The sequence below is a fragment of the Hypanus sabinus genome, chromosome 10 (genome assembly GCF_030144855.1).
Source record: "Hypanus sabinus isolate sHypSab1 chromosome 10, sHypSab1.hap1, whole genome shotgun sequence".
Lineage (NCBI taxonomy): Eukaryota > Metazoa > Chordata > Chondrichthyes > Myliobatiformes > Dasyatidae > Hypanus > Hypanus sabinus.
Window position 1 is genome coordinate 76,544,086 of NC_082715.1, and position 26,072 is coordinate 76,570,157.

General features: G+C 41.3%; 1 protein-coding gene across 1 annotated transcript in view; it reads left to right on the forward strand.

The window, feature by feature from the left end:
* LOC132400772 (pecanex-like protein 1) overlaps positions 1 to 26,072 on the forward strand; it is a 232,878-nt gene that overhangs the window by 164,801 nt on the left and 42,005 nt on the right. Inside the window, exons 28-29 of the mRNA XM_059982121.1 lie at positions 6,686 to 6,919; positions 10,439 to 10,542. Of these exons, the coding sequence (XP_059838104.1) occupies positions 6,686 to 6,919; positions 10,439 to 10,542 (338 nt within the window). The remainder of the gene's footprint in view (positions 1 to 6,685; positions 6,920 to 10,438; positions 10,543 to 26,072) is intronic.

Sequence of the window (26,072 nt, forward strand, 5' to 3'; positions counted from 1 at the left end):
CAATTAAGTATCAGATCCTGTGCCATGTCGAACTTGGCACAGGATCAAGAAGGTACTTCCCCAGTGGAATGCTGGGCATTTCAGCAAGACTGGGCTCTTTTGCGGAACTCCAGTGAGGCTGGCTAAGAAACAGTCTGTCAGATTCAGCTTTCTGGATCAATCAATGGGTCACGGACTTGCATGTTTGACAGGGTTTGCTGGGAAAATACTGGATTTGTACAATTTAATCGACCGATGGCCAGTTGTTCTGATTGTAACTACCAACGTTGGCCAGCATGATATGAACTGTTAGTTCAGTGTGTGTGTCTCTCTCTCTCTCTCTCTCCCTCTCCTCTCTCCTCTCTCCTCTCTCCTCTCTCCTCTCTCCTCTCTCCTCTCTCCTCTCTCCTCTCTCCTCTCTCCTCTCTCCTCTCTCCTCTCTCCTCTCTCCTCTCTCCTCTCTCCTCTCTCTCTCTCTCTCTCTCTCTCTCTCTCTCTCTCTCTCCTCTCTCTCCTCTCTCTCCTCTCTCTCCTCTCTCTCCTCTCTCTCCCTCTCTCTCCTCTCTCTCCTCTCTCTCCTCTCTCTCCTCTCTCTCCTCTCTCTCCTCTCTCTCCTCTCTCTCCTCTCTCTCCTCTCTCTCCTCTCTCTCCTCTCTCTCCTCTCTCTCTCTCCCCTCTCCCCTCTCCCCTCTCCCCGCCCCCCCCCCCCCACAGGTGCTGGCTGACCTGCTGGATATTTTCAGCATTTTCTGTTTTTATTTCAGACATCCGGTATTTGCAATTTTCCCCTTCTGTCTTGCCCTGCCTTGCTACTTTCTGCCCTATTCAGTGTCATCAATCACACCACAATAACTAAATAGCCTTACTATTTTAAATCAGGACTTTATATATTGTTATTGTTATACAGAAAGTCATAAATTACCAATAGTTCCAAGTGGTTTAGACAGAATCAGGTTTAATACCACTGGAATACTGTATGTTGTGAAATTTGTTGTGAAAAAGGGGATCAAAAATAGTGAGGGTTGATTCATTGTTGGTTCAAAAATCTGATGGCGGAGGGGAAGAAGTTGGTCTTAAAATGTTGAGTGCATGTCTTCAGGCTCCTGTATCTCTTCCCTGATGGTGGTAATAAGTAGAGGGCATGTTCCAGGTGATGGGAGTCCTTAATGATGGTTACTGCCTTTTTGAGGCATCACATTTTGAAGATGTCCTCAATCGTGGGGAGAATAGTTCCCATGATAGAGCTGACTGAGTTTGCACCCTCTACAACTTTTCCAATCCTGTGCACTGGTTCGTCCATACAAGATGGTGATGCAACCAGTTGGAGTGTTCCCCATAGGACATCTGTAGAAATTTGTGACATACCAAATCTCCTCAGACACTGTGTTCCTTGAGGTATGCAAAAGGGAGACCTGGCAGGGAGCAATTCATCAACAGGTATTGTGTCAAGAATGTAACAGAAAGGTTTTATATTTACATAATCTGAGGTGCCAGTGACCGTGATGTTATTTCTTATTTTCCTATTTGACTCTGATTAAAGTTTAATAGATTTTTTATAACCCACAGATTTTACTTTGTATGAAACGAGTGAAGTTTTAAAAAATGATCACTGAAACTCCACACAGCTTGTTCTGTACAATCTGACATTGATGTAGACAGAGAATGTTGATATCATGAAGATCAGTTAATTATTAAAATTTCACTTGAATGCCAGAATCATTACCAAGCCTAATTACAAAGGATGAAGAGGAGATCAGCATTTTAATTTGTCATGCAATGCATTTAATTTGGGAAATGGCTCAAGTGAAATCTGCGACAATGACAGTACCACATTCACAAGTTTCTCGCAAAGCAATCACTATTTGAGCAGGTGTGAACTGCCTGCTGAATTTCCTGAAATAGTTAGCCTGTTTAATGCAGTTTTAAATGCTGCCCTTTTATTTGTTTGTTTGTTTGTTTATTTACTGAGGTACATCATGGAATAAACCTTTCTGGACCTTCAGGCTGTGCTGCTCAGCAACCTCAGATTTTAATCCTAGTGTAATCACAGGACAATTTACGAAGCCCAGTTAACCTACTAACTGGTACTTCTTTGGACTGTGGGAGGAAACCTGAGCACCTGGAGGAAACCCATGCAGGCATGGGGAAAATGTACAAGCTCCTTACAGACAGCAGCAGGAGATGAACCCGGGTCACCAGTACCGTAAAGTGTTGTGCTAACCATTATGTTACTGTACTGCCCAATTTGAATTGGCACTTACAGCAATGACAATTGGTCAAATCTTATAAGGGTGAGACTACGAGTGGAGGGAACTGCACTTGCAAATAAGCATTGGATAAAATTATTTTCAATGTCAGGCCTGAACAACTTCTTGTCCTGATGAAGTGCCTTGATCCAAAACATTGACTTATTATTTCCAACCATAGATGCTGCCTGACTTGCTTAGTTCCTCCAGCATCTTGTGTGTGCTTCTCAAGGATTGTAGTATGTTATTTGAAAAACAAAAGGTTCTGCAGATGCTGGAAATCCAGAGAAACATACACAAAATGCCTAAGGAATGCAATAGGTGAGATAGCATCTATGGAGAGGAATAAACAGTCAATATTTCGGGCCAAGATCCATCATCAGGATTGGAAAGGAAGGGGGCAGAAACCAGAACAAGAAGGTGGGGAGGGGGTGGATGGAAGGAGTGCAAGCTGGCAGATGATATGTGAAGCCAGGTGAGAGGGAACATGGGTGAGTAGGGAAGGGGGATGAAGTAAGAAGCTGAGAGGTGATAGATGGGAGAGGTAAAGGTTCAAAGAAGAAGGAATCTGATAGGAGAGGACAGTGGACCATGGAAGAAAGTGAAGGAGGAGGGACACGAGAGGGACATGTTAGGCAAATGAGTAGAAGAGCAGAGGTAAGAGAGGAGCCACAATGGGGAAGAAAAAGAGAGAAGGGGAGATTTTTTTTGTGTTTCTTCTCCAACCTGCTTGTACTCTAAATTTGCTGTACCTTCTCAAATCTGTTTTGCATGTCTTCTAATCAACTTTCGATTACAAACAGGACCTCACTGGCACCTATCAAAGGCACAAATGGCATCTATTTTTCCTCTTTTCTCTTCCCTCTGTTTGCCTTCCATCTATGATTCACCTGCCACAATCTTCTAATTCCAGCATTGCACACATGCCCTACTTGGCACTAGTTTACATCTCTCCTCAGTCTACCAGTCACCTCAGAATCCCTTCTCGACACTCCTTTGTTTTTATTGACCATCTTACCTATCCACTGCCAGTCCTGATAGGATTGTTTCAGCCCAAAATGTTGGCAGTTGCTTTCCTCCCACAGATGCTGCTCTATGCTCTGTGAGTTCCATCAACAGATTACTTGATGCTCACAAATGGCATATTGCAAATGTGGCAAAGATAATCCTCAGCCTGCAGCCTGCAGCCTTTGACACAGCCGACTGTATCGTCTTCCAATTTCATCCAAAGTCATCCAGCAACGGTCCCTTATTCTGGCAGACAAGAAAGTCTACAGTCAGTCATAATAGTTTAAATATTGGTTGGCTGTTTACATACTGACATAAAATCTGCAGACTGGTAAGTAATTAGGAAAGTACTTGTCTTTGTATAGTACTGCTCATAGCCTTAGGGCATCCCAGAGCTCTTACCAGTCTATGACATTCTTTTCTCTTGAAGTGTAGTCATTGCTTTTACTTAGGAAATGTGACAGAAAGCAGACTTCCTCAAACAGCAATATAATAAAGGCAAGCATGGAAATAACTAGGTTTAACATATAATTCAAAAATATGATGCCTCTGACTATGACTATGACTATGACTCTGACTATGCCTCTGCAGCACTCCCCTTAATATTGTACAAGAGTGTCAAGTGGAGTCTCACTTTACTGTAGATGTGCTTGAACTTGACTTCTTCTAGATAAAGAGGTGAGATTACTACTCATTGAGCTACAGCTGATACCATTAAAAAATTAAGAGTATTTTATCAAAGTACATATATGTCACCATATACTCCCTTGAGATTCATTTTCTTTCGGGCATTTACAGGAAAATAAAGAAATACAATAGAATTTGTGAAAACTATCCATAGGAAATACTGACAAGCATCCAATGTCCAAAAGAGGATAAATTGTGCCAATATTAATTTTTTTAAACTAAATAAATGGGAATGTGAGTGAAGTTATCCACACAAGTTCAGGAGCCTGATGGTTGCTGGATAATAACTGTTCTTGAACCTGGTAATGAGGGACCTAATGCTCTTGTACCTCTTTCTTGATGGTGGTAGCGAGAAGAGATCATAGCCTTGGATGGTGGGGGTCTCTGCTGATCAATGTTGCTTTCCTGTGGTAGCACTGTGTGTAAATGTGCTTAATGTTGGGGAGGGCTTTGCCTGCGATGGACTGGGTTCTTTGAATAACTTGCAAATGATCAGTGACAACAAACCATGGCCCTGCAGTTGGTCAAAAAAAGGTCAGCCCAGATAACTGGATGGAATAGTTCCCGTAACTTTGTCATGAGAAATATGATACATTAGAACACTTGACCACCTCCTGCTTCATGTTGAAGTTACATCTGCCACGATGAGCAATGAGAGTCTTTGTCCTTGGGCTATTCTTTTGGAATTCACTCCCTCGGCTTCATTGCCTCTCCAGGACTTTGTCTTTCCTTAGAGAAAACAATCTCCTTGCCAAGCATTTGGTTTCTGCTTCCATTTATACCCCCCACTGTTTCACAGTCCAGTTCCCCCTTGGGATGACTATCTGTAATAAAGTTCTGATGTAATTTTGTTTCCTGAAGTTAATGTTTTAAGCATTTCATATTCTAATGGTAAACTATAACTGAGAGCAGCATTCATGTCACATCTTGATGTCTCCTTTGAGCCATTCCGAACAAAATGAGAGGTGACTGAACGGAGGTGTACAAGATGGATGAGTGGAGTAAGACTTTTTTCCCAGGGCAAAAATAGTGAATACGATGGGCCATCATTTTAAGGTGATTGGAGGAACATATGTGATGTCAGAAGTATGTTCTTTAAACAGAGAGTGGAGGATGCATGGAATACACTGCCAGGGGTGGTGGTAGAGGCATTTAAGAAACTCTTGGATAGGGACATGGCTAATTGAAAAATGGAAGGCTATGTGGGAGAGAAGTGTTTGATTGATCTTTGAGTAGGTTAAAAGATTGGCACAATATTGTGGACCAAAGGGCCTGTACTGTGCTGTAATGCTGAACTTACTTTGTTCTAAAATTGTTATGTGCTTTAAATTCACAATGGTGCAACTGGCAGAGATCCTGCCTCACAGCTTAAGCAACTGGGTATTGATTCTGGCCTCTGGTGTTCTCTGTGTCACTGCATGGCTTCCCACTGTGTTACTCCCACATCCCAAAGGTGGGGGGGGGGGGATCTAATTGAAACTTACCAAATATTGAAAGGCCTACATAGAGTGAACATGCAGAGGATGTTTCCAATAGTGGGAGGACCTAGGACCCGAGGGCACAGCTTCAGAACAGAAGTACATTCCTGTAGAACAGAGACAAGGGGGAATCTCCTTAGCCCCAGAGTGTGTTGAATCTGTGGAATTCATTGCCACAGATGGCTGTGGAGCCAAGTCATCGAGTATATTTAAAAGTTGATAGGCTCTTGATTAGTCAGGGCATCAAAGGTTATGGAGAGAAGGAAGGCAAACGGGCTTGAGAGGGAAGATAAATCAGTCATGATCAAATGGTGAAGTAGACTTGATGGGGTGAATGGCCTAATTCTGCTCCTGTGTCTTGTGGTCTAAGATACAAGAGTCAATATGTTATTGGTGGCTGTAAGTTACCCCTAATGTGCAGGAGACAGATTCGATCTGGGGGTAGTTGTTTTTGGTTATTGTCACATGTACTGAGAATCAGTGAAAAGCTTGTCTTGCATACTGTTCATACTCATCAAATTAGTACACAGTACATTGAGCTAGAATAAGCTAAAACAATAACAATGCAGAATAAAGTGTAAAACCTAACAAAAAAGTGCAGTGTGGGTAAATAATAAAGTGCATGATCTTAAGAAAGTAGATTGTGAAACCAAGAGTCCATCTTACCATACAGGAGGTCCACTCAAGAATCCGATAACAGTGTGGTAGAACCTAAACTTGAGTCTGGTGGTACTCTTGGATCCCACTCAACCCCATACGGCCTTCTTGCCGTATCCTGTGAAGCCCTGACCGATCAGGAAACTATCAACTTCCGCTTTAAATATACCCACGGATTTGGCCTCCACCACAGTCTGTGGCAGAGCTTTCCACAGATTCACTGCTCTCTGGCTAAAAAAATTCCTCCTTACCTCTGTTCTGAAAGGTTGCCCCTCAGTTTTGAGGCTGTGCCCTCTAGTTCTGGATACCCCCACCATAGGAAACATCCTCTCCACATCCACCTTATCTAGTCTTTCAACATTCGGTCCGTCTCAATGAGATCCCCTGTATTCTTCTAAATTCCAGTGAGTAGAAGCCCAAAGCTGCCAAATGCTCCTCATATGTTAACTCCTTCATTCCCGGAATCATCTTTGTGAACCTAGGTTTAGTGCAAATGGATATTTGATGTTTAGCCCAGATTTAGTGGCCTGAAGGTCCTGTTTCAGTATGACATGACTATTATTTCTGATAAACATGTTTTTTATGCCACTGAGCTGAGATTGTATACTGTATTAATGTTTCTTTTCACAGAGTATAATATACTACCTGATTCGTTCCCCAAAGCTGGAGGACTGGTTAAGCAATGAATCCATACAAGAAGCTCTGCATCCCTGCACAGCGTGGAATTACATTGACAAGGACCCAGCAGTTTTTAATATGAACATTGATGAAGACTACGACCATTGCCTCAAGGGAATCTCAAGAGCCAGCTTCTGCAACACTTACCTGGAATGGATCCAGCATTGCAATAGTAAAAGGACAAAGGTGAATAATTAAATTATATTGTCGATTTCATTCGCCTACACATTAGTTCCAGGACATTTTAGTTATTTCCCTCTAGTTTACATACGTAGAATGTACAGCATGGAAACAGGCCATAGTGGCCACAGAGTGTTTCTGTGTGTTTGTGGTCCTCTGCTGATGTAGCCCATCCACTTCAAAGTGATGCTCTTCTGCACATCACTGTTGTAATGCATGGTAATTTGGGTTACTTTTGCCTTCCTGTCAGTTTGAACCAGTCTGGCCTCTCTCATTAACAAAGAGTTTTCTCCCACAGAAAAGTCGCTCACTGTATGTTTTATTTTTGTTTTTCGCACTGTTCTCTGTAAGCTCTGGAGACTATTGTGCGTGAAATTCCCAGGAGATCAGCAGTTTCTGAGCTAATTCAAACTGCCCTGCCAGCCACCAACAGTCATTCCATGGTCAAAGTCACTTGGATCACATTTCTTCTAATTCTGTGGTTTGGTCTGAAGAACAACTGAATCTCTTGACCATGTCTGCATGCTTTTATGCATTCAGTTGCTACTATATGATTGGTTGATTAGATATTTGCATTAATGAGCAGGTGAACCTAATAAAGTGTCCAGTGAGTGTAAACCTGTGTTTACGTTCCCACATAATCGTTCTGATGCCTCTCTTCATCTAATTCTAACAGAATTTCCTTCTATCCCTTCGTACCTTCTGTGCTGAATCGTGAATGCTTTCATGCTTTTGCTTCAACGTCTGTTTATGGCAAAAATTCCATCTCTCCCTTATAATTTTCAGGATTTATCAGTTTACTATTATAGCCCCTGGTGATGGTCTCCCTCAAGTACAAACGCTTGCAGATCAAAATTCAAGATTCAGAATTATTCTGCACGTGTACGTACATTGAAACATACAGTGAAATACGTTGTTTGCCTTAACAACCAAAGCACCTGGATATGTACTGGGAGCAGCACAAAGGTGTTGTCCCACATTCCAGCACCAACATAGCATGCTCACAATGCTCAGCAGAACAACACAGAATACAGAAAGGTGACAAAGCAACAAAAACAGCAAAGCAAGCCCCATTCCTCCCTCCCACCCACCTACCCATGCATTATAATACAATTCTCCAACCCCAGTACAGCCTGACTTCAGCTTTCAGCAGGCTTGAACTCACAGTCTGGACCTTCAACTTCTCCAGCAGATTCACAGAATTTCACCAGTTCATATGATACTGGAGTGATTCACGTAAAACTTTACAGAGCCAGCAACCTTGGTTCGATTCCCACCGCTGTCTGAAAGGTGTTTGTACGTTCTCACCGTGGCCACGTGGGTTTTCTCCAGTTACTCTGACTCCTCCCACATTCCAAAGGTGTATGGATTAGTAGGTTAATTGGTCACATCAATGTAATTGGGCGGCACAGGCTCATTGGGCCGGAAGGACCAGTTGCTGTGCTCCATCTTTAAGTAGATAAATAATAAATTAATTAATATGATCAGTGCAGAAACAGTCTATTTTCACTTTTACATAAGTTAATAATTGCTGAATGTGTAGAATGATTGCATTCCTGTGAATTGCTAAGGTATTATCGTTTGTTCTCTCCCACATGTATTTATTTTTACCTCTTTGCTATTAATATCTCAAAGCCAGTTAAATATAGAATACAAAGAACAAATATCGTACTCTTACTGTGCACAATGTTTGGAATAAAGCACTTCAACTCAAAAATGATATTTGACCTTGGATGGACTACTGTGCAGAATCAGAATCAAGTTTAATATCACTGACAAATGGTATGAAATTTGTTGTTTTGTGGCAGCAGAAAGTGCAATACATAAAAAAATCCTAAAAGTTATAAGAAAATGAATCTCAGGGTAGAATATGGTGACTTTTTAAATTCATATTGGATGTCACCATTTATTGCCCATCCCTAGCTGCCCTTGAGAAAGTGGTGATGAGCTGCATTCTTGAGCCTCTGCAGTCCCTGAGGTGTAAGTACACCCACAGTGCTGCTAGGGAGGGAATTCCATAATTTTGACCCAGCAATAATGAAGAACTGACGATGTGTTTCCAAGTCAGGATGGTGAGTGACTTGGAGGAGGATTTCCAAGTGGTGGGGTTCCCAGGTATCTGCTGTTCTTGTCCTTCTAGATGGTAGTGGTCATGGGTCAAGAAGGTACTGCCTTAAGAACTTTGGTGTATTGTTGCAGTGCATCTTGTAGATAGTACATACTGCTGCAACTGTACTTTGCTAATAAATATTAGCACTTTTCTAATAAATTTACTTTGAACTTTGATTCAGAAATATAAAAAAGAAATGAAAGTGAAAAAAGAAAGCAAAATAGTGAGGTAGTGTTCGTGGGATCATATACTGTTGAAATCTGATAGTGGAGGGGAAGAAGCTGTTCCTAGAATATTGAGTGTGGATCTTCAGGCTCCTGTTCCTTCTCCTTGATAGTAGAAATGAGAAGAGGGAGTTCCTTGGTGATGGAGGTGCTTAATGATGGATGGCACCTTTTTGAGGTATCGATGGTGGGGAGGCCAGTGCCTGTGATGGAGCTGGCTGAGATTACAACCCTCTGCAGCTTTTTTCCAACCGTGTGCAGTGATGCCTCCATACCAATGCACCAATATGATTTCAGAGTGTAGCGGCTTTATTTATGGGTTATGGATTAGTTTTATATTCGTTGAGTTTAGCAGAGTAACAGTGATAAAAATTGTTGAGCTAATTTTAGCTGATTTACGCAGCTGAGGGAATGAGTTTGGAGAGACTACTTCTGATAAGGGAGTAAGGAACAAGAAGACAGCATCATACCATTAAATATAAAGATTAGCTTTATTTGTCATTAACATTGAAATGTACAGTGAAATGTGTCAATGTCGATGACCAACACAATCCAAAGGTGTTCTGTGGGGCCGCCTGAAAGTGTTGCCAATCTTCCCAACATAGCATGACCACAACTTACTAACCCAACTTACTAAATCTTTGAAAAGCTGGAGGAAATTAGAGCACCCAGAAAAAGCCCATGCTAACTCCTTACAGCCAGCCACAGGAATTGAACCCAGATTGCTTACACTGTAAAGTGTTGTACTAGCTACTACACTACCATGCCACCACAATGCCACAGAGAGTGATTCCAGAACAGATGATGTCATGTGAAACATAGTGGGTCGTGAGCTCACTTTCACAAAAAGCTTCTGAGACTTGCAGATTCAGAGGTCAATTAAAGTGCTGGTACTGAGATTGATAATTTTTGAGGAAAGTATACTGTATGAATGGTTACATAGCTAGAATGCATGGATGGACTCCGATCAGAATCAAGGAACAGTGTGTGAGGGGGTACTGTGCAAATCACAGTACATTAGTCACAATAGCACATGCAATCACAAAACAATCTAAGAAAAAGCAGTCATGCAGACAGTCAGACACAATGAGCTGAATGGCCTTCTTCCACATTGTCTAATTCTTTATGTAAATTGTACCACCAAATCTGTGAACTTCATGTAATGCTGCCTTGTTCTATGTTGTGTTGCAGCCCATGAGCAGTGATGGCGGTTCCCCTCTGGTAACCCTTTGTTACAGCCTTTCAATCCTTGGCAGAAGAGCTTTAGGGACAGCCACACACAACATGTCCATCAGGTAATCCATCATGGTCTTATCCAATGCAATTACTAAAAGAAATGCAGTAAACATCACAAGAATATGAATGTACAGCAGTTAATGAGCCACTTTGTGGTATGTTATGGATATGGTATTGGATTTTCTTATTAATTTTTTGTATTGAAGGTGCTCTATAAATGCAAGTTGTTATTGATGGTACAGTGATACATTATTTTGAAACTATGCAATTTCCTATCACTGATCCTTCCTGGTAGAGTTCAATAATGCATATTTTCTCAGCATGGTGCGTGGTGGATTGAAGGGCCTCTTCCTGTGCTATACTGTTCTCGTCTGAGGTCATTTGTAGAGGAATAGTTTTGTAATAATACAGTTTATTGCTCAGTTTATTAACTAAGGTTAATTCGGCAAACTATAATGTGAGTTGAACATAAATAGGATTTGGAGATTTGGGTCAAGTAAATGGTAATGTGATTGTGTTAGAGGCTATGAAAGATTTTTTAAGTAGATAAAAGTGTCAGGGCCAGAAATCATGAAATTTCTACTTTTCAGCAAATAGACGAAGCCTGAAGCTTGACCGTTTATTCCCCTCCATAGATGCTGCCTGACCTGCTGAATTATTCCAGCATTTTGTGTCTGTTGCTTAAGAGGAGAGGCTGTACTTGATCTGGTATTGGGAAATGAACCTGGTCAGGTGTCAGGTCTCTTCAGTGGGAGAGCATTCTAGAGATAGTGATCACAATTCTATCTCCTTTACCATAGCATTGGAGAGGGATAGGAACAGGCAAGTTAGGGAAATGTTTAGTAGAATAAGGGGAAATATGAAGCTATCAGGCAGGAACTTGGAAGCATAAATTGGAAACAGATGTTCTCAGGAAACGTACCGAAGAAATGTGGCAAATGTTCAGGGGATATTTGTGTGGGGTTCTGAGTAGGTACTTTCCAATGAGACATGGAAAGGATGGTAGGGTACAAAACCTGTGGTGCACAAAGGCTGTTGTAAATCTAGTCAAGAAGAAAAGAAGAGCTTAAGAAAGGTTCAAAAAACTAGGTAATAATATGAATCTAGAAGATTATAAGGCTAGCAGGAAGGAGTTTAAGAATGAAATTAGGAAAGCCAGAAGGGGCCATGAGAAGGCCTTGGTGGACAGGATTAAGGAAAGCCCCGGGCATTCTATAAGTATGTGAAGAGCAAGAGGATAAAATGTGAGAGAATAGGACCAATCAAGTATGACAATGGAAAAGTGTGTATGCAACCAAAGGAAATCTTGGAGGTACTTAATGAATGCTTTGCTTCAGTATTCACTACATAAAAGGATCTTGGCAGTTGTAGGGATGACTTGCAGTGGACTGAAAAGATGGGAGGATGTAGTTATTAAGAAAGAGGTTGTGCTGGAGCTTTTTGAAAGCATCGTTGGATAAGTCTCCGGGACTGGACGGGATATACCCCAGGCTACTGTGGGAGGCAAGGGAGGAGATTGCTGAGCCTCTGGCAATGATCTCTGCATCATCAATGAGGACAGGAGAGGTTCCAGAGGATTGGAGGGTTGCAGATGTTGTTCCCTTATTCAAGAAAGGGAGTAGGGATAGCCCAGGAAATTATAGGCCAGTGAGTCTTACTTCAGTGGTTGGTAAGTTGATGGAGAAAATCCTGAGAGGCACGATTTATGAACATTTAGAGAGGCATAATATGATTAGGGATAGTCAGCCTGGCTTTGTCAAAGGCAGGTCTTGCCTTACGAGCCTGATTGAATTTTTTGAAGATGTGACTAAGCACAGTGATGAAGGTAGAGCTGTAGATGTAGTGTATACGGATTTCAGCAAGGCATTTGATAAGGTACCCCATGCAAGGCATATTGAGAAAGTAAGGAGGCATGGGATCCCAGGGGACATTGCTTTGTGGATCCAGAACTGGCTTGCCCACAGAAGGCAAAGAGTGGTTGTAGACGGGTCATATTCTGCATGGAGGTCAGTGACCAGTGGAGTGCCTCAGGGATCTGTTCTGGGACCTTTACTCTTCTTGACTTCTGTAAATGACCTGGATGAGGAAATGGAGGGTTGGGTTAGTAAATTTACTGATGACACAAAGGTTGGGGGTGTTGTGGATAGTGTGGAGGGCTGTTAGAGGTTACAATGGGACATTGATAGGATGCAAAACTGGGCTGAGAAGTGACAGATGGAGGTCATCCCAGATAAGTATGAGGTGGTTCATTTTGGTGGGTCAAATATTATGGCAAACTATAGTATTAATGGTAAGACTCTTGGCAGTGTGGTGGATCAGAGAGATCTTGGGGTCCGAGTCCATAGGACGCTCAAAGCTGCTACACAGGTTGATTCTGTGGTTAAGAAGGCATACAGTGTATTGGCCTTCATCAATCAAGGGATTGAGTTTAAGAGCCGAGAGGTAACGTTGCAGCTACATAGGACCCTGGTCAGACCTCACTTGGAGTGCTGTGCTCAATTCTGGTTGCCCCACTATTGGAAGGATGTGGAAACTATAGAAAGGGTGCAGAGGAGATTTACAAAGATGTTGCCTGGATTGGGGAGCATGCCTTATGAGATCAGCCTTTTCTCCTTGGAGCGACGGAGGATGAGAGGTGACTTGATAGAGGTGTAGAAGATAATGAGAGGCATTGATTGTGCAGATAGTCAGAGGCTTTTCCCCAGGGTTGAAATGGCTAGCATGAGAGGGCATAGTTTTAAGGTGATTGGAAGTAGGTACAGAGGAGATGTCAGGGTAAGTTTTTTGCGCAGAGTGGTGAATGCGTGAAATGGGCTGCCGGCAGCGGTGCTGTAGGTTAAAACGTTTAGGGTCTTTTAAGAGACCGCTGGATGGCTACATGGAACTTAGAAAAGTAGAGGGCTATGGGTAAAGCCGAGGTAGTTCTAAGGTAGGGGTATGTTCAGCACAGCTTTGTGGGCCGAAGGATCTGTATTGTGCTGTATGTTTTTTATGTTTCTAAGATCTCCAGCATCTGGAGAATCTCTATTTAAGGAAAGAATCACATCTATTTCAACAGGCATTCTCCAAGATGAATGAGTAACAGTATGTTTCCACAATGATTTGATTCTACGTTTAAACTGATCATTTTAACCATGAGTGAAGCCACGTCTGGAATATTTTGAAACTAGTGCAGATTGGGTCATTCCAGCAACTAAGACTAAGCTGCAGAAAGAGGCTGACAGATTTTAGAGAATTAACTGCAGATTTAATCCATTTTTTTAAAATCCTGAGGCATTGGGACTACAAATCATTCCTGGTTATTTACCCTACAGTCACAGAGCAAAGTAGTACATGCGGCTGCTTAACAAAATAAGAGTCATGGTACTGCAGAAAAAGGTACTAACATGCATAGAAGATTAGCCTACTGGCCAGAGTCAAAGAGTGGGGATAAATGGTGGCTTTTTTCTGATTGGCTGACATTGACTAGTGGTGTGTTGCACAGGTTGGTGTTGGGACTGCTTCTTTTCACATTGTATGTCAATGATTTGGATGAAGAAATTAATGGCTTTGTGGCCAAGTTTGCGGTCAGTACAAATGTAGTCCCCTCACCCAGCTCATAAGCAAACCTGGCTCGTTAGCTGCTGTGCTAACAGCCACATGACTCTGCGGTGAGAAGGCCACCTTTCACTAACAATGTACATCTAGGGTTGATATGATTTGGGGTTCAACCAAACAGGAATGCCATATCTCATTAAAGAGGCCTTGATGGAGTGAATGCTGTGTAAACATTGTCCATACGCAATTGTAGGTCAGCAAGAAATAACAGATCGTACACCCCATAAAATGATAAAGAAATTATAAATTTCAGCTTTATCGAACCGTTAATAGAAAAGAGAAAAGAAAAAAATTAACAGGGCCCAGTAGAGTTAAACCAGTCCAAAGTGCACATGAAATTGGAGCTCATAAGACCATAAGATATAAGAGCAGAAGTAGGCCATTTGGCCCTTCGAGTCTGCTCCGCCATTTTATCATGGGCTGATCCAATTCTTCCAGTCATCCCTACTCCCCTGCTTTCACCCTATACCTTTTGATGCCCTGGCTAATCAAGAACCTATCTATCTCTGCCTTAAATACACCCAATGACTTGGCCTCTACAGCCGCTCGTGGCAACAACTTCCACAGATTTACCACCCTCTGACTAAAGTAATTACTCCGCTTCTCATTTCTAAAAGGACGTCCTTCAGTCTTGAAGTCGTGCCCTCTTGTCCTAGAATCCCCTACCATGGGAAATAACTTTGCCATATCTAATCTGTTCAGGCCTTTTAACATTCAGAATGTTTCTTTGAGATCCCCCCCTCATTCTCCTGAACTCCAGGGTTTACAGCCCAAGATCTGCCAGATGTTCCTCATACAGTAACCCTTTCAGTCTTGGAACCATTCTTGTGAATCTTCTCTGAACCCTCTCCAATATCAGTATATCCTTTCTAAAATAGGAAGCCCAAAACTGCACATCCTGGAGTTGTCTATTATTCACATGCTGGACCCACGGTCTCCGTGAAAGCACACACCACATTCCAAACTTCACTCAAAATCCACTTCAAACAAACTGGCTCTCTCTCAGGAGTATTGGCCCTTCCTCTTTGGAGCCATTCATCTGCACAAAGTACTTTGTGCAATGGGGATGCTGCTTCCAATGGCATTTGCAGGTATCTTCCCTCCTGTCAAAAAGATCCATGAACCACACTATCATCAATACACTCTCTCATGGTTTCACCATCCTGGTTGGCTGACACAACATTCCTAAGTGGAACAACAAGGTTCTTATCTCTAGCCGAAACCAAAACATTCTACTAGCAGGACACACTGCTTTTGCAGAAAACTGCTGAAATGAAATACCTGCAGCATAGCAGTATAACCTTTACCAGGGATTACACAAAGATGGGTGGAAGGGCAGCTATTATTGAGGAACCAAGGTATCTGCAGAAGGACTTAGACAGATTAGGGGAGTGGGCAAGAAGTGGCAGATGGAATATAATAAAGGAGAAAAAGAATATAAGTGTGGACTATTTTGTAAATGGGGAGAAAATTCAAAGATCAGAGGCACAGAAGGACTTGGGAGTTCACATGCAGGATTCCCTAAATATTAGCTTTCAGGTTGAGTCATTTGTGAGGAAGGCAATTGCAATGTTCGCATTCATTTCAAGAGAACTACAATGAAAAGCAAGCATGTAGTGTCAAGCTTTATAAGGCATTGGTCAGACCCTACTTGGAGTATTGGGAGCAGTTTTGGGCCATTTATGTAAGAAAGGACATGCTGGCATTGGAGAAAGTCCAGAGGAGGTTCATGAGTATGAACCCCAGAATGAAAGGGTTAACATATGAGGAGTGTTTGATGGCTCTGGGTTTAGAATCATTGCAGTTTAGAAGAATGAGGGGGGAGTCTTATTGAAACCTATCCAATATGAAAAGATCTGGATAGGGTGGATGTGGAGAGGATGTTTTCAATAGTGGGGGAGTCTAAGACCTGAGGGCACAGCCTCAGACTTGAGGAACATCCATTTAGAACAAAGATGAGGAATTTTTTTTATTAGCCAGAGTGCTGAAACTGTGGAATGTCATTGGTTATATTTAAGGCAGAGGTTGATAAGTTCTGGATTAGTAAGAGCTTCAATGAAAGGTTACGGAGAGAAGACAGAAGACTGGAGTTGACAGGGAAAATAAATCAGCTTTGATCAAATGGTGGAGTAGACCCAATGGGCCAAATAGCCTAATTCTGTTCCTATGTATTATGGACTTATCAGTTAAGTTATTAAATCATTCCCCTTTCGCCTTCTGTGCCTGCTAGTAAAGGGTCAAGCAACTGATCTATAGACATCAAGTTGCAACTCATCAGTCATAGAGCACTACAGCGCAGAAGCAGGACCTTCAGCCTATCAAACTGTGCCAAACTATTAGTCGCCTTGTCTCATTGATGCCTCCCATCATGTACTTATCCAAACTTCTCTTTAGTGTTGAAATCAACCTCACATCCACGACTTCTACTTCTGCTGGCAACTCGCTTCACACTTGCACCATGCTCTGAGTGAATAAGTTTCCCCTCAGATTCCCCTTAAATATTTCACTTTTCACCCTTAACCTGTAACCTCCATGTAAAAATTATGTAGTTTTTTTGCCTCTACTATACTTCCAGTGTGCTTTTTAAGTTCCAGACTGCTACTAACACTTCCTGGGTAAAATAGTTGGTCCTCACCTTCCCTTAAATCATGCCAGTTACTTTAAATCTCTGACCCTTGGTTTTGATCACTCTGTTCTAAAGAAACAGGCCTCATATAGTCTGTGAAATTACTTCATAATTTTACACTCAGTGGCCACTTTATTAGGTAATCTACACTTGTACGCCTGCTCGTTAATGCAAATATCTAATCAGCCAATCAGGTGCACAACTCAATGCAGAAAGCATGTAGACATGGTCGAGATTCAGAACAAAAATGAGAATGGGGGAAGAAATGTGATCTAAGTGGCTTTGACTATGGATGATTGTTGGTGCCAGATGGGGTGGTTTGAGTATCTCAGAAACTGCTGATCACCTGTGATTTGCACACAGAGCAGTCTCTAGGGTTTTTAAAAAAAAATCCAGTGAGTGGCAGTTCTGTGCGTGAAAATGCCTTGTTAATGAGAGAGGTTAGAGGAGAATAGCCAGACTGGTTCAAGCTGACAGGAAATTCAAAGTTCAAAGTAAATTTATTATCAAAATACCTGCATGTTCACCATATACAACCCTGAGATTCAAATTACCATGCATTACAACAGTGGTTTACAGAAGTACATCTCTGAAGTAGGTGGGCTACAGCAGCAGAAGACAACAAACATGACTCAGTGGCCACTTTACAGAGGGTGCCTAATCAAGTGAGCACTGAGCAAATGTGCCTCAATTAGCTCTCCCCTTGGTCTTGAAAGAAAACAACACTGTCCACACCCGATCTTTCTCCATAGCTAAACTTTTCCAGGCCTGTCCATGACCTTCTTAATCTGCCCTGAAACCACATCTTTACTGTAACACAGTGACTAGTATTTTACTCCATACTCACCCTGTTGCCTAATTAGTGTTGTATAAGGTTCTAATATATCCTCTCTGGTAGAGTCATAAAGTTTTACAGCACAGAAACAAGCCCTTCGGCCCAACTGGTTCTTGCTGACCAAGATGTCCCATCCAAGCTAGCCCGTTTGCCAACTTTTTGCCTATAACCTTTGAAATCTTTCCAATCCACATACCTGTCCAACTGTATTTTAATAGCTGTAATTCTACCTACCTCAACCACTTCCTCTGGCAGCTTCTTCCATATAGGTACCAGCCTTTGTGTTTAAAGTAATTGCTCCTCAAGGCCTACATTCATTGGATGTGAAGAGGATGTTTTAAATAGTAGGACAGAGCCCCAGAAAAGAAGAACATCCATTCAGGACAAAGATGAAGAGGAATTTTCTTTTGCCTGAGGATGGTAAATCTGTAGAATTCATTGCCGCAGATGGCTGAGGAGGTCAAGTCATTGTGTATATTTAAAATGGAGGTTGATAGATTCTTCATTAGTATGAGCATCAACCAAAGCTATAGAGAAAAGGCAGGAGAATGGGATTAAGAGGAATAATAAATCAGCCATGATGGAATAGCTGTGCAGACTCCAAGGGCCAAATGGCCTTTCTGTGCCAAGGTCTTAAGGTCTTACATATATTCGTTAAAGGACTCAGCTAAGCAAATGTATGAAGGAAAGATGTTGAGCCAAATGGGATTTTGCCTCAGCTAATTACCTCCCAGCAAGTAATTTGATCTGGAAAAATATAAGATGATTCATTTTACAAGGTTGAATTTGAAAGTTGAATACAGGGGTAGTGGTAGGATTCTTGGCAGTGTGGAAAAACAGTGGAATCTTGGGCTCCATGTGCATGGACCCCTCAAAATCACCATGGAAGTTGATAGAGTGTTTAACAACGCATATTGCGTTTTGGCTTTCATCAGTTGTGTGATTGAGTTTAAGAGCCATGAGGTAACATGCACTATTGCAGTTGTATAATGGTTAGACCATACTTGAAATATTGCATTCAGTTCTGGTTGCTTCAATATAGGAAAGGTGTGGAAGCTTTAGAGAGGATGCACAGGAGATTTACCAGGATGCTGTCTGGATTGGAGAGCATGTGGAAACACAGAAAACCTACAGCATAATAGAGGCCCCTCAGCCCACAATGCTGTGCCAAACATGTGCTTACTTTAGAAATTATCTTGGGATACCCATAGCCCTCTATTTTTCTAAGCTCCATGTACCTATCCATGAGTCTCTTAAAAGATCCTATTGTATCCACCTCCACCACTGTTGCTGGCAGCCCATTCCACACACTCGCCACTCTCTGCATAAAAAACTTACCCCTGACATCTCCTCTGTACCTACTTCCAAGCACCTTAAAACTGTGCCCTCTCATGTTAGCCATTTCAGCCCTGGGAAAAAGCTTCTGACTATCCACACGATCAATGCCTCTCATCATCTTGTACACCTCTATCAGGTCACCTCTCACCCTCCATCGCTCCAAGGAAAAAAGGCCGTGTTCACTCAACCTATTCTCATAAGGCATGCTCCCCAATCCAGGCAACATCCTTGTAAATCTTCTCTGCACCCTTTCTATAGTTTTCACATCCTTCCTGTAGTGAGGCTACCAGAACTGAGCACAGTACTCCAAGCGGGGTCTGACCAGGGTCCTGTACAGCTGCAACTGTTTCCTCTCAGCTGTTAAACTCAATCCCATGGTTGATGAAGGCCAATGCACTGTATGCCTTCTTAACCACAGAGTCAACCTGCATAGCAGCTTTGAGTGTCCTATAGATTTGGATCCCAAGATCCTTCTGATCCTCCACACTGCCAAGAGTCTTATCATTAATACTGTATTCTACCATCATATTTGACCTTCCAAAATGAACTATCTCACACTTATCTAGGTTGAACTCCATCTGCCACTTTTCAGCCCAGTTTTGCATCCTATAGATGTCCTGCTGTAACCTCTGACAGCCCTCCACACTATCCACAGCACCTCCAACCTTTGTGTTTTATGAGGATAGGTTGTGTGAGTTAACGCTTTTCTCTTTGGAGCAAATGTGTATGAGGGGTGATTTGATAGAGGTGTACAAGATGATAAGAGGCAGAAATAAAATGGACAGCCAGAGACTTTTTACCCAGAGCAAAAATAACTAAACAAGGGGGCATAATTTTAAGATGATTGGAGTAAAGTATAGAGGAGATGTCAGAGACATTTTTTAAACAGAGAGTGGTAGTTGCATGGAATACTCTGCAAGGAAGGTGGTAGAGGTAGATACATTAGGTACATTTAAGAGACTCTTAGGCACATAGATTATAGAAAAAATGAAGGGCTATCTGGGAGGGAAGGGTCAGAATGATCTTAGAGTAGGTTATAAAATTGGCACAACATTATGGGCAGAAAATTCTCTACTATGCTACACTGTTCTATGTTTAAAATGTGAACTCTGGCAGAATAAAATTAGCTACAGAGAGTGGTGAACAGATACTCAATAGACCAAGATTAATAACAATTCATATTTGAATTAGCAACAAATTAATTTTAAAAGAGCATCAGTGGGAAGAATTTCTGAAAGAATTCGGCATTATATTGAAGGAAAAACAATCGCCCATTGATGAGTAAAAGTTTTCTTGCTAACCCTGGAATTTCCATCAAGTCAACAAACTTTGACAAGAAACAACGAGGTTCTTTACTTCAGGCTAGCTTGACCCAGCCTTGAAAGTGCAGGAATGTCTGAATCTACACATGGTTAGAGCTTGGTCTCTGTGGAGGTCACACTCATTTGAGGTTGCATTTCCTGTTGTCCTGTTACTGCCTTCCTATCATTGGTCACCCAGCAAGCCATACTGACAGCAATCCACACAAAGCTCTGCACTCAAAAACATGCTCTGTTACTCATTGGTCTGTACCTTTGCCAGGTCCATGTTTGTTGTCTGCCTTGCCAAAAATTAATTCCCCTTGTTATTTCCTCCCAGGTTGCTGGTTAATCTGAAAGATTAATCTGAGAGTCCAGGAGACTCTAGGATGATCTGGATAGTTTGGCAACCCCATAACAAACTCAATTAAAATTCCTCCCATTGAGTCCTTTTATAAGATGGGGAAATGCTTTCCACTAAACATTAACCTATTAAATTTCCCTGGTTACTTTGATGATTCATGGAGAAACTGAGTTAAATTTTCTGTGTAAAGCATTACTTTGTTAACTTTATTTGTCACATTTATATGGAAACATACAGTGAAATGCATCGTTTGTGTCAGTAACAAGCACAATCTGAATTGGTGCAGGGGGAAGCCAGCAAGTATTGCCATGCGTCCAGCACCAACATAACTTGTCCACAACTTACTAACCCTAGCCTGTACGTCTTTCTGGAATGTGACAGGTTACTGGAGCACCTGGAGGAATTCCACACAGTCACGAGGAGAACATACAAACTTCTTACAAACGTTGAATCCCTGTTGCTGGTACTGTGAAACGTTAAATTAACCATGACACTACCATACTGCCCTGAAAGCAGGTTGACGTAGTTAGTGCTGAACTTGTTTGTCAATTGCTCAGCTCATTGTATGGGTACTAAGTTGTGACCATTGTGTCTGACTCTTTAGTTTCCTGCTTAAAATACAAATATTCTTGCATGTGCCAAGCTGTGCATGTGTAGCCTATTAGAAAGAATGTGTTGGAGAGCGAAGCAACTGCACTCGATGTTTATCAAGCAGTCAGATCCAAACAAACAGTTTATACACAAGATAATTTGCACAGAAATAGATGTGGGACTGAATCCAAAACTTTATTAAACTTAATACAGCAACATATTTCTATCGCACCTTTTAAGATAGAAAATGAATCCCAAGGCAGTTCACAGCAGTTATTACAGGGCAAGATTTTATTGTCATAAAAAACCTATGTGGTTTACTAATGTTATCAAAGAAGGAAATTTGCCATACTCTACAATCTGGCCTATTTCTGACTTCAGACCGTGAATGTACGTGATTCTTGCCTCCACTGTTGTGACCACAGCCTTTGACTAAATAAAAGAATGACAAGAATAGGGAACCAAATGTTTGGGAGTAATTTGTGAGGCACGTCTTAAAGGAGGAAACAGGGATAAATTTCCAGAGCTCTAGCATCTAATGCCTCGGCCGGCGATGCTGGAACGATTAAAATCAAGGATGCACAAGATAGGAATGCAGATACCTTGGAACATTGTAGGGCAGGGGAAATTACAGGAGATTTGGAATGGGTGAGGCCATGAATTAATATGAACACAAAGATGAAATCTTAACAGATAAACAATATTTTTAGTTAGTGGCACAGTTTGTCAGAGGATTAGACTTAGCTAAAGCAGCAATAAATAAATTGAAGTGTCCTTGTTCTGGGGAATCTGATTAGCTATGATCTCCTGTTTAAGCATGGCTGGGTGACTGCTGGCAATCTCTTGGCTCTGTTATTTTCTGTGACTTTCAAAGAAGAGATGCTTTATTGAAAGTCCAGGTCATTCTGTTATTCTCCTGTATGAAAAGAAGCCATTATTGAAAATCTTCTGTCATACTTTTCAAAATTGCAGCATAAGATGTTCAACATATCCAGCTCTTTTTCTATTCTTTTCTCACCACCTTCTCTCCTTTCAAGTCACCATCCTGAGCCAGAGGCTGGTGACTCCTTGCCACGGACAGCTGTGGGGGGCCAAGTCATTGGGTATTTTAAAGCAAAGGTTGATAGTTTTTTATTTATAAGGACATCGGAGCTTAACATCAAAGCTCACAGGGAGAATGAAGTTGAGAGAAAAAATAAATCAGCCATGATCAAATGGTGGAGCAGACTCAATGGGCCAAATGGCCCAATTCTGCTCCTATGTCTTATGTTCTTAGGTTTGAGCATGACTTATTTGACTCAGCTCTGGGAAGTGAAAGTTGCCTGTGCCTGATTTTGTCAATGGTGCGGTGGATACTAGATGGACATTAAAATCTGAGATCTTGGTCCAGTGGCAAGGTTGTCCAAGATGATTGGGGACCAGCCTTTGCTACACAGATTTGGTGTATATACACATTGCACGCATATATTAATTGATAAATTGGTTTATTATTGTCACATGTACCAAGGAACAGTGAAAAACCTTTTTTTCATGCCATCCACACAAATCATTCATAGCAGTTAGCATAACGCTTTAGAGCACCAGCAACACAAATTCAATTCCCATCACTGTCTATAAGGTGTTTGGATGTTCTCTCTGTGAGTGCGTGTATTCCAGTTTTCACATTCCAAAGACGAATGGTTTAGGGTTAGTAAGTTGTGGACATGCCACTTTGGCGCTGAAAGTATGCCGACACTTGTGGTCTGCCCCCAGTACATCTTGGGTTGGACAGGTTGTTGATGCAATTGACTCAATTTACTGTATGTTTCAACATTTCATGTAACCCCAATGAACTCCACAGTTACAGCTGGCATGGTAGAACATTGCACTAACTGCTACACTACCATGCTGGCCCACAGTAATAAGAGTTGGGATCAGCTCAGACCACAGTGCAGAAAGAAATTTGTGTGGAACTATGACACAGTAAGGAGAGGAAAACATTAGGGGTATTTTTAGGCTGCTAAATAATGTTTATAATATTAAGCAGCACTTAAGACAGGGAATTAGAGGTGTAATAAACAGAATAATCATGGGTACATAAAATTTCTGATAGACCAGACAAGTTAGATTAGTGATACTAAGGTGGAAGACAAATTCATGTAATGTTTAACAATGTGATTTTCTAAATGAAAATGTTGAGAAACTAAGTGGGGGAAAGACTATTTTAGAACTTATGCAATGAGAAAGTGTTAATAAATAATACTGTTGTAAAGGTTTTTTTTGAGAAGAGTAACCTTAACATGATTGCATCTTACTTTGAACAACATCATTTTAAACTCAGTTTGAATCTATGGTCTTCAACCTAAACAAGGATCACAAAAGCCTGAATGAGGTCCCTGGTATGAAGTTGTATAAGGCATTGGTGAGGTTTAATTTGGAGTATTGTGTGCAAGTCTGGTAACTTACCTACAGGAAAGCTATCAATAAGATTGAAAGGGTGCAGAGAAAACTTACAAGGACTTGAAGATGTGAATTATTGGAAAAGGTTAGGTGAGGACATTATTTCCTAGAGCGTAGGAGAATGAGGGGAGATTTAATAGAGGTATACAAAATTATGAGGGGTATAGTAGGGTAAATGCAGGCAGGCTCTTTTTTCTACTGAAGTTAGGTGGGACTAGAACTAAAGGTCATGGGTTTAGGGTGAAAGAAGCAATGTTTATAGGGACCAGGAGGGGGAACGTTCACTCAGAGGTTGGTGAGGGTGTAGAACAAGCTGCCAGCGGAAGTGGTGGATGCAGGTTCAATTTTAGTATTTTAAGAGAAATTTGGACAGGTACATGGATGGGAAGGGTATGGAGTGCTATGGTCCTGGTGCAGGTCAATAGGATTAATAGCTAATTACTAGCAGAATGGATGGAGCAAAGGGCTTTTTTCTGTGCGGTAGTGTTCTATGACTCTAGGAGGATGCAGACTGTGTTTTATTGGGAAACCACATTAAAAGGTGTGACAATTGCTTACACCTAAAGAAATAGTACATGATTTCCACAGAAGTATTCTATTATGGCACAAAAAAACAACAGGAAAAGGAAAAGCTAAAGATGGTATTAAATCAAAGAAGGTTACAACATTTCCAGAAATAACAGTGAGCCTGGTGATTGAGTGCAGTTAGAAGTCAGCAAGGGAGGACCAAGATGCAGGGAGGATGTTTCCCTTTGCTGAGGGGTTGAGAACCTAAGGCTCGTTCTTTGCCACACTAGGCTGTGAACACTCAGTCACTGAGTTCATTTGAATTATAGATCAATAGATGTCTGCATAATAAGGTAATTAAGTGATTTGAGAAAAATGGTACTCCCTTGCTTCTGAGTCAGAAAGTTGTGGATTCAAGCCCTGCTCCAGAGAATTGAATCCAGATCCTAGCCAAAGCTTACTGTGCAGTGATGAACACTTTGCAGTCAAGTGCCTTTAGCAGTTGAGCCTTAATCATCATGAAGCAAAGGGTATTACTGGCTCAAGTTAGATCTGAATACACAATAACAGCACATTAAAGAATAAACACAAGTGATTCTGCAGATACTGAAAATCCAGAGCAGCACATGCAAGAAACTGAAGGAACTCAGCAAGTTAGGCATCAGCACCTATGGAAAGGAATAAACAGTTGATGTTTTGGGCTGAAACCCTTCATCTGTTATCATACTATGCCTTACACTTCAGAAAATTATATTGAACACTCAAGTTGACTCTCCAGCATCCAGAGCTTTTTGGAAGTAGAACTCAGTTATTACCCTACAACCATCAAGCTCCTGAACTTGCATGGTAAAATTTACTCACCACAACTCAGAACTGATTCTACAACCTTCAGACTCACTTTCAAGAGTTCTTTATAACTCATGTTTTCAGTATTATTTTTTATTTGCACAATTTCTCTTCTTTTGCACATTGGTTGTTTGTCAGTCATTGTTTATGTACAGTTTTTCATAAGTTAAATTATATTTCTTTATTTTCCTGTGAATACTTGTAAGATGTTGCCTGGACTTAAGGACCTGAGTTACAAGGAAAGGTTGAATAGGTTAGGGCTTCATTTCCTAGAATGTAATGAGGGAATTATGAGGGGTATAGATAGGGTAAAAGCAAGCAAGCTTTTTCCACTGACATTGTGTGAGACAACTAGAAGACATAGGTTAAGGGAGAAAAGTGAAAATTTTATGGGGAATATGAGAGGAGCTCCTTCACTAAGAGGGTGGTGAGAATGTGGAAGGAGCTACCAGTACAAGTGGGGTCAATTTCAACATATAAGGGAAATGTGGATAGATATATGGTTGGGAAGGGCATGGAGAGCTATGGTACAGGTTGATGGGACAAGGCAGATTAATGGTTCAGCACAGACTAGATGAGCCAAAGGGCCTATTTATATCCTGCATGACTTTAAAATGAATCTCAAGGTAGTATACTTCGATAATAAATTTTACTTTGACTTTGCCTTTGATTTTCTCTAATCATTGTATGAAGGTACTTATTTATTTTGTTACTAACTCTAATAGGCAGCATCTATGGAAAGAAGCAAACTGTCAACATTTCAGGCCAAGAGCTGATGAAGGGTCACAGCCTGAAACATCAGCTGTTTACACTTTTCCATAGATGTTGCCTGGCCTGTGGAGTTCCTCCAGCATTTTGTGTGTGTTGCTTGGATTTCCAGCATCTGCAGATTTTCTTTTGTTTCTAATAGGCAGTGATTACCAAGGATAGCATTTATCTCTTAAATTGAAGTCGTTTAACTCAGATGATGTTAATTTCTGATCATCTGATATGCACAAATTGTTGTGTTATTTATAGTGCTTATCAAATTATTGGATAGATCAAGTTAGTTTAGTCTAGACATAAATTATTGGGATGACACTGTGAGGAGAGTGCATATACTGAATTTAAAGCATCGATTTCCTCAACATACTGATCCGACTTTATGT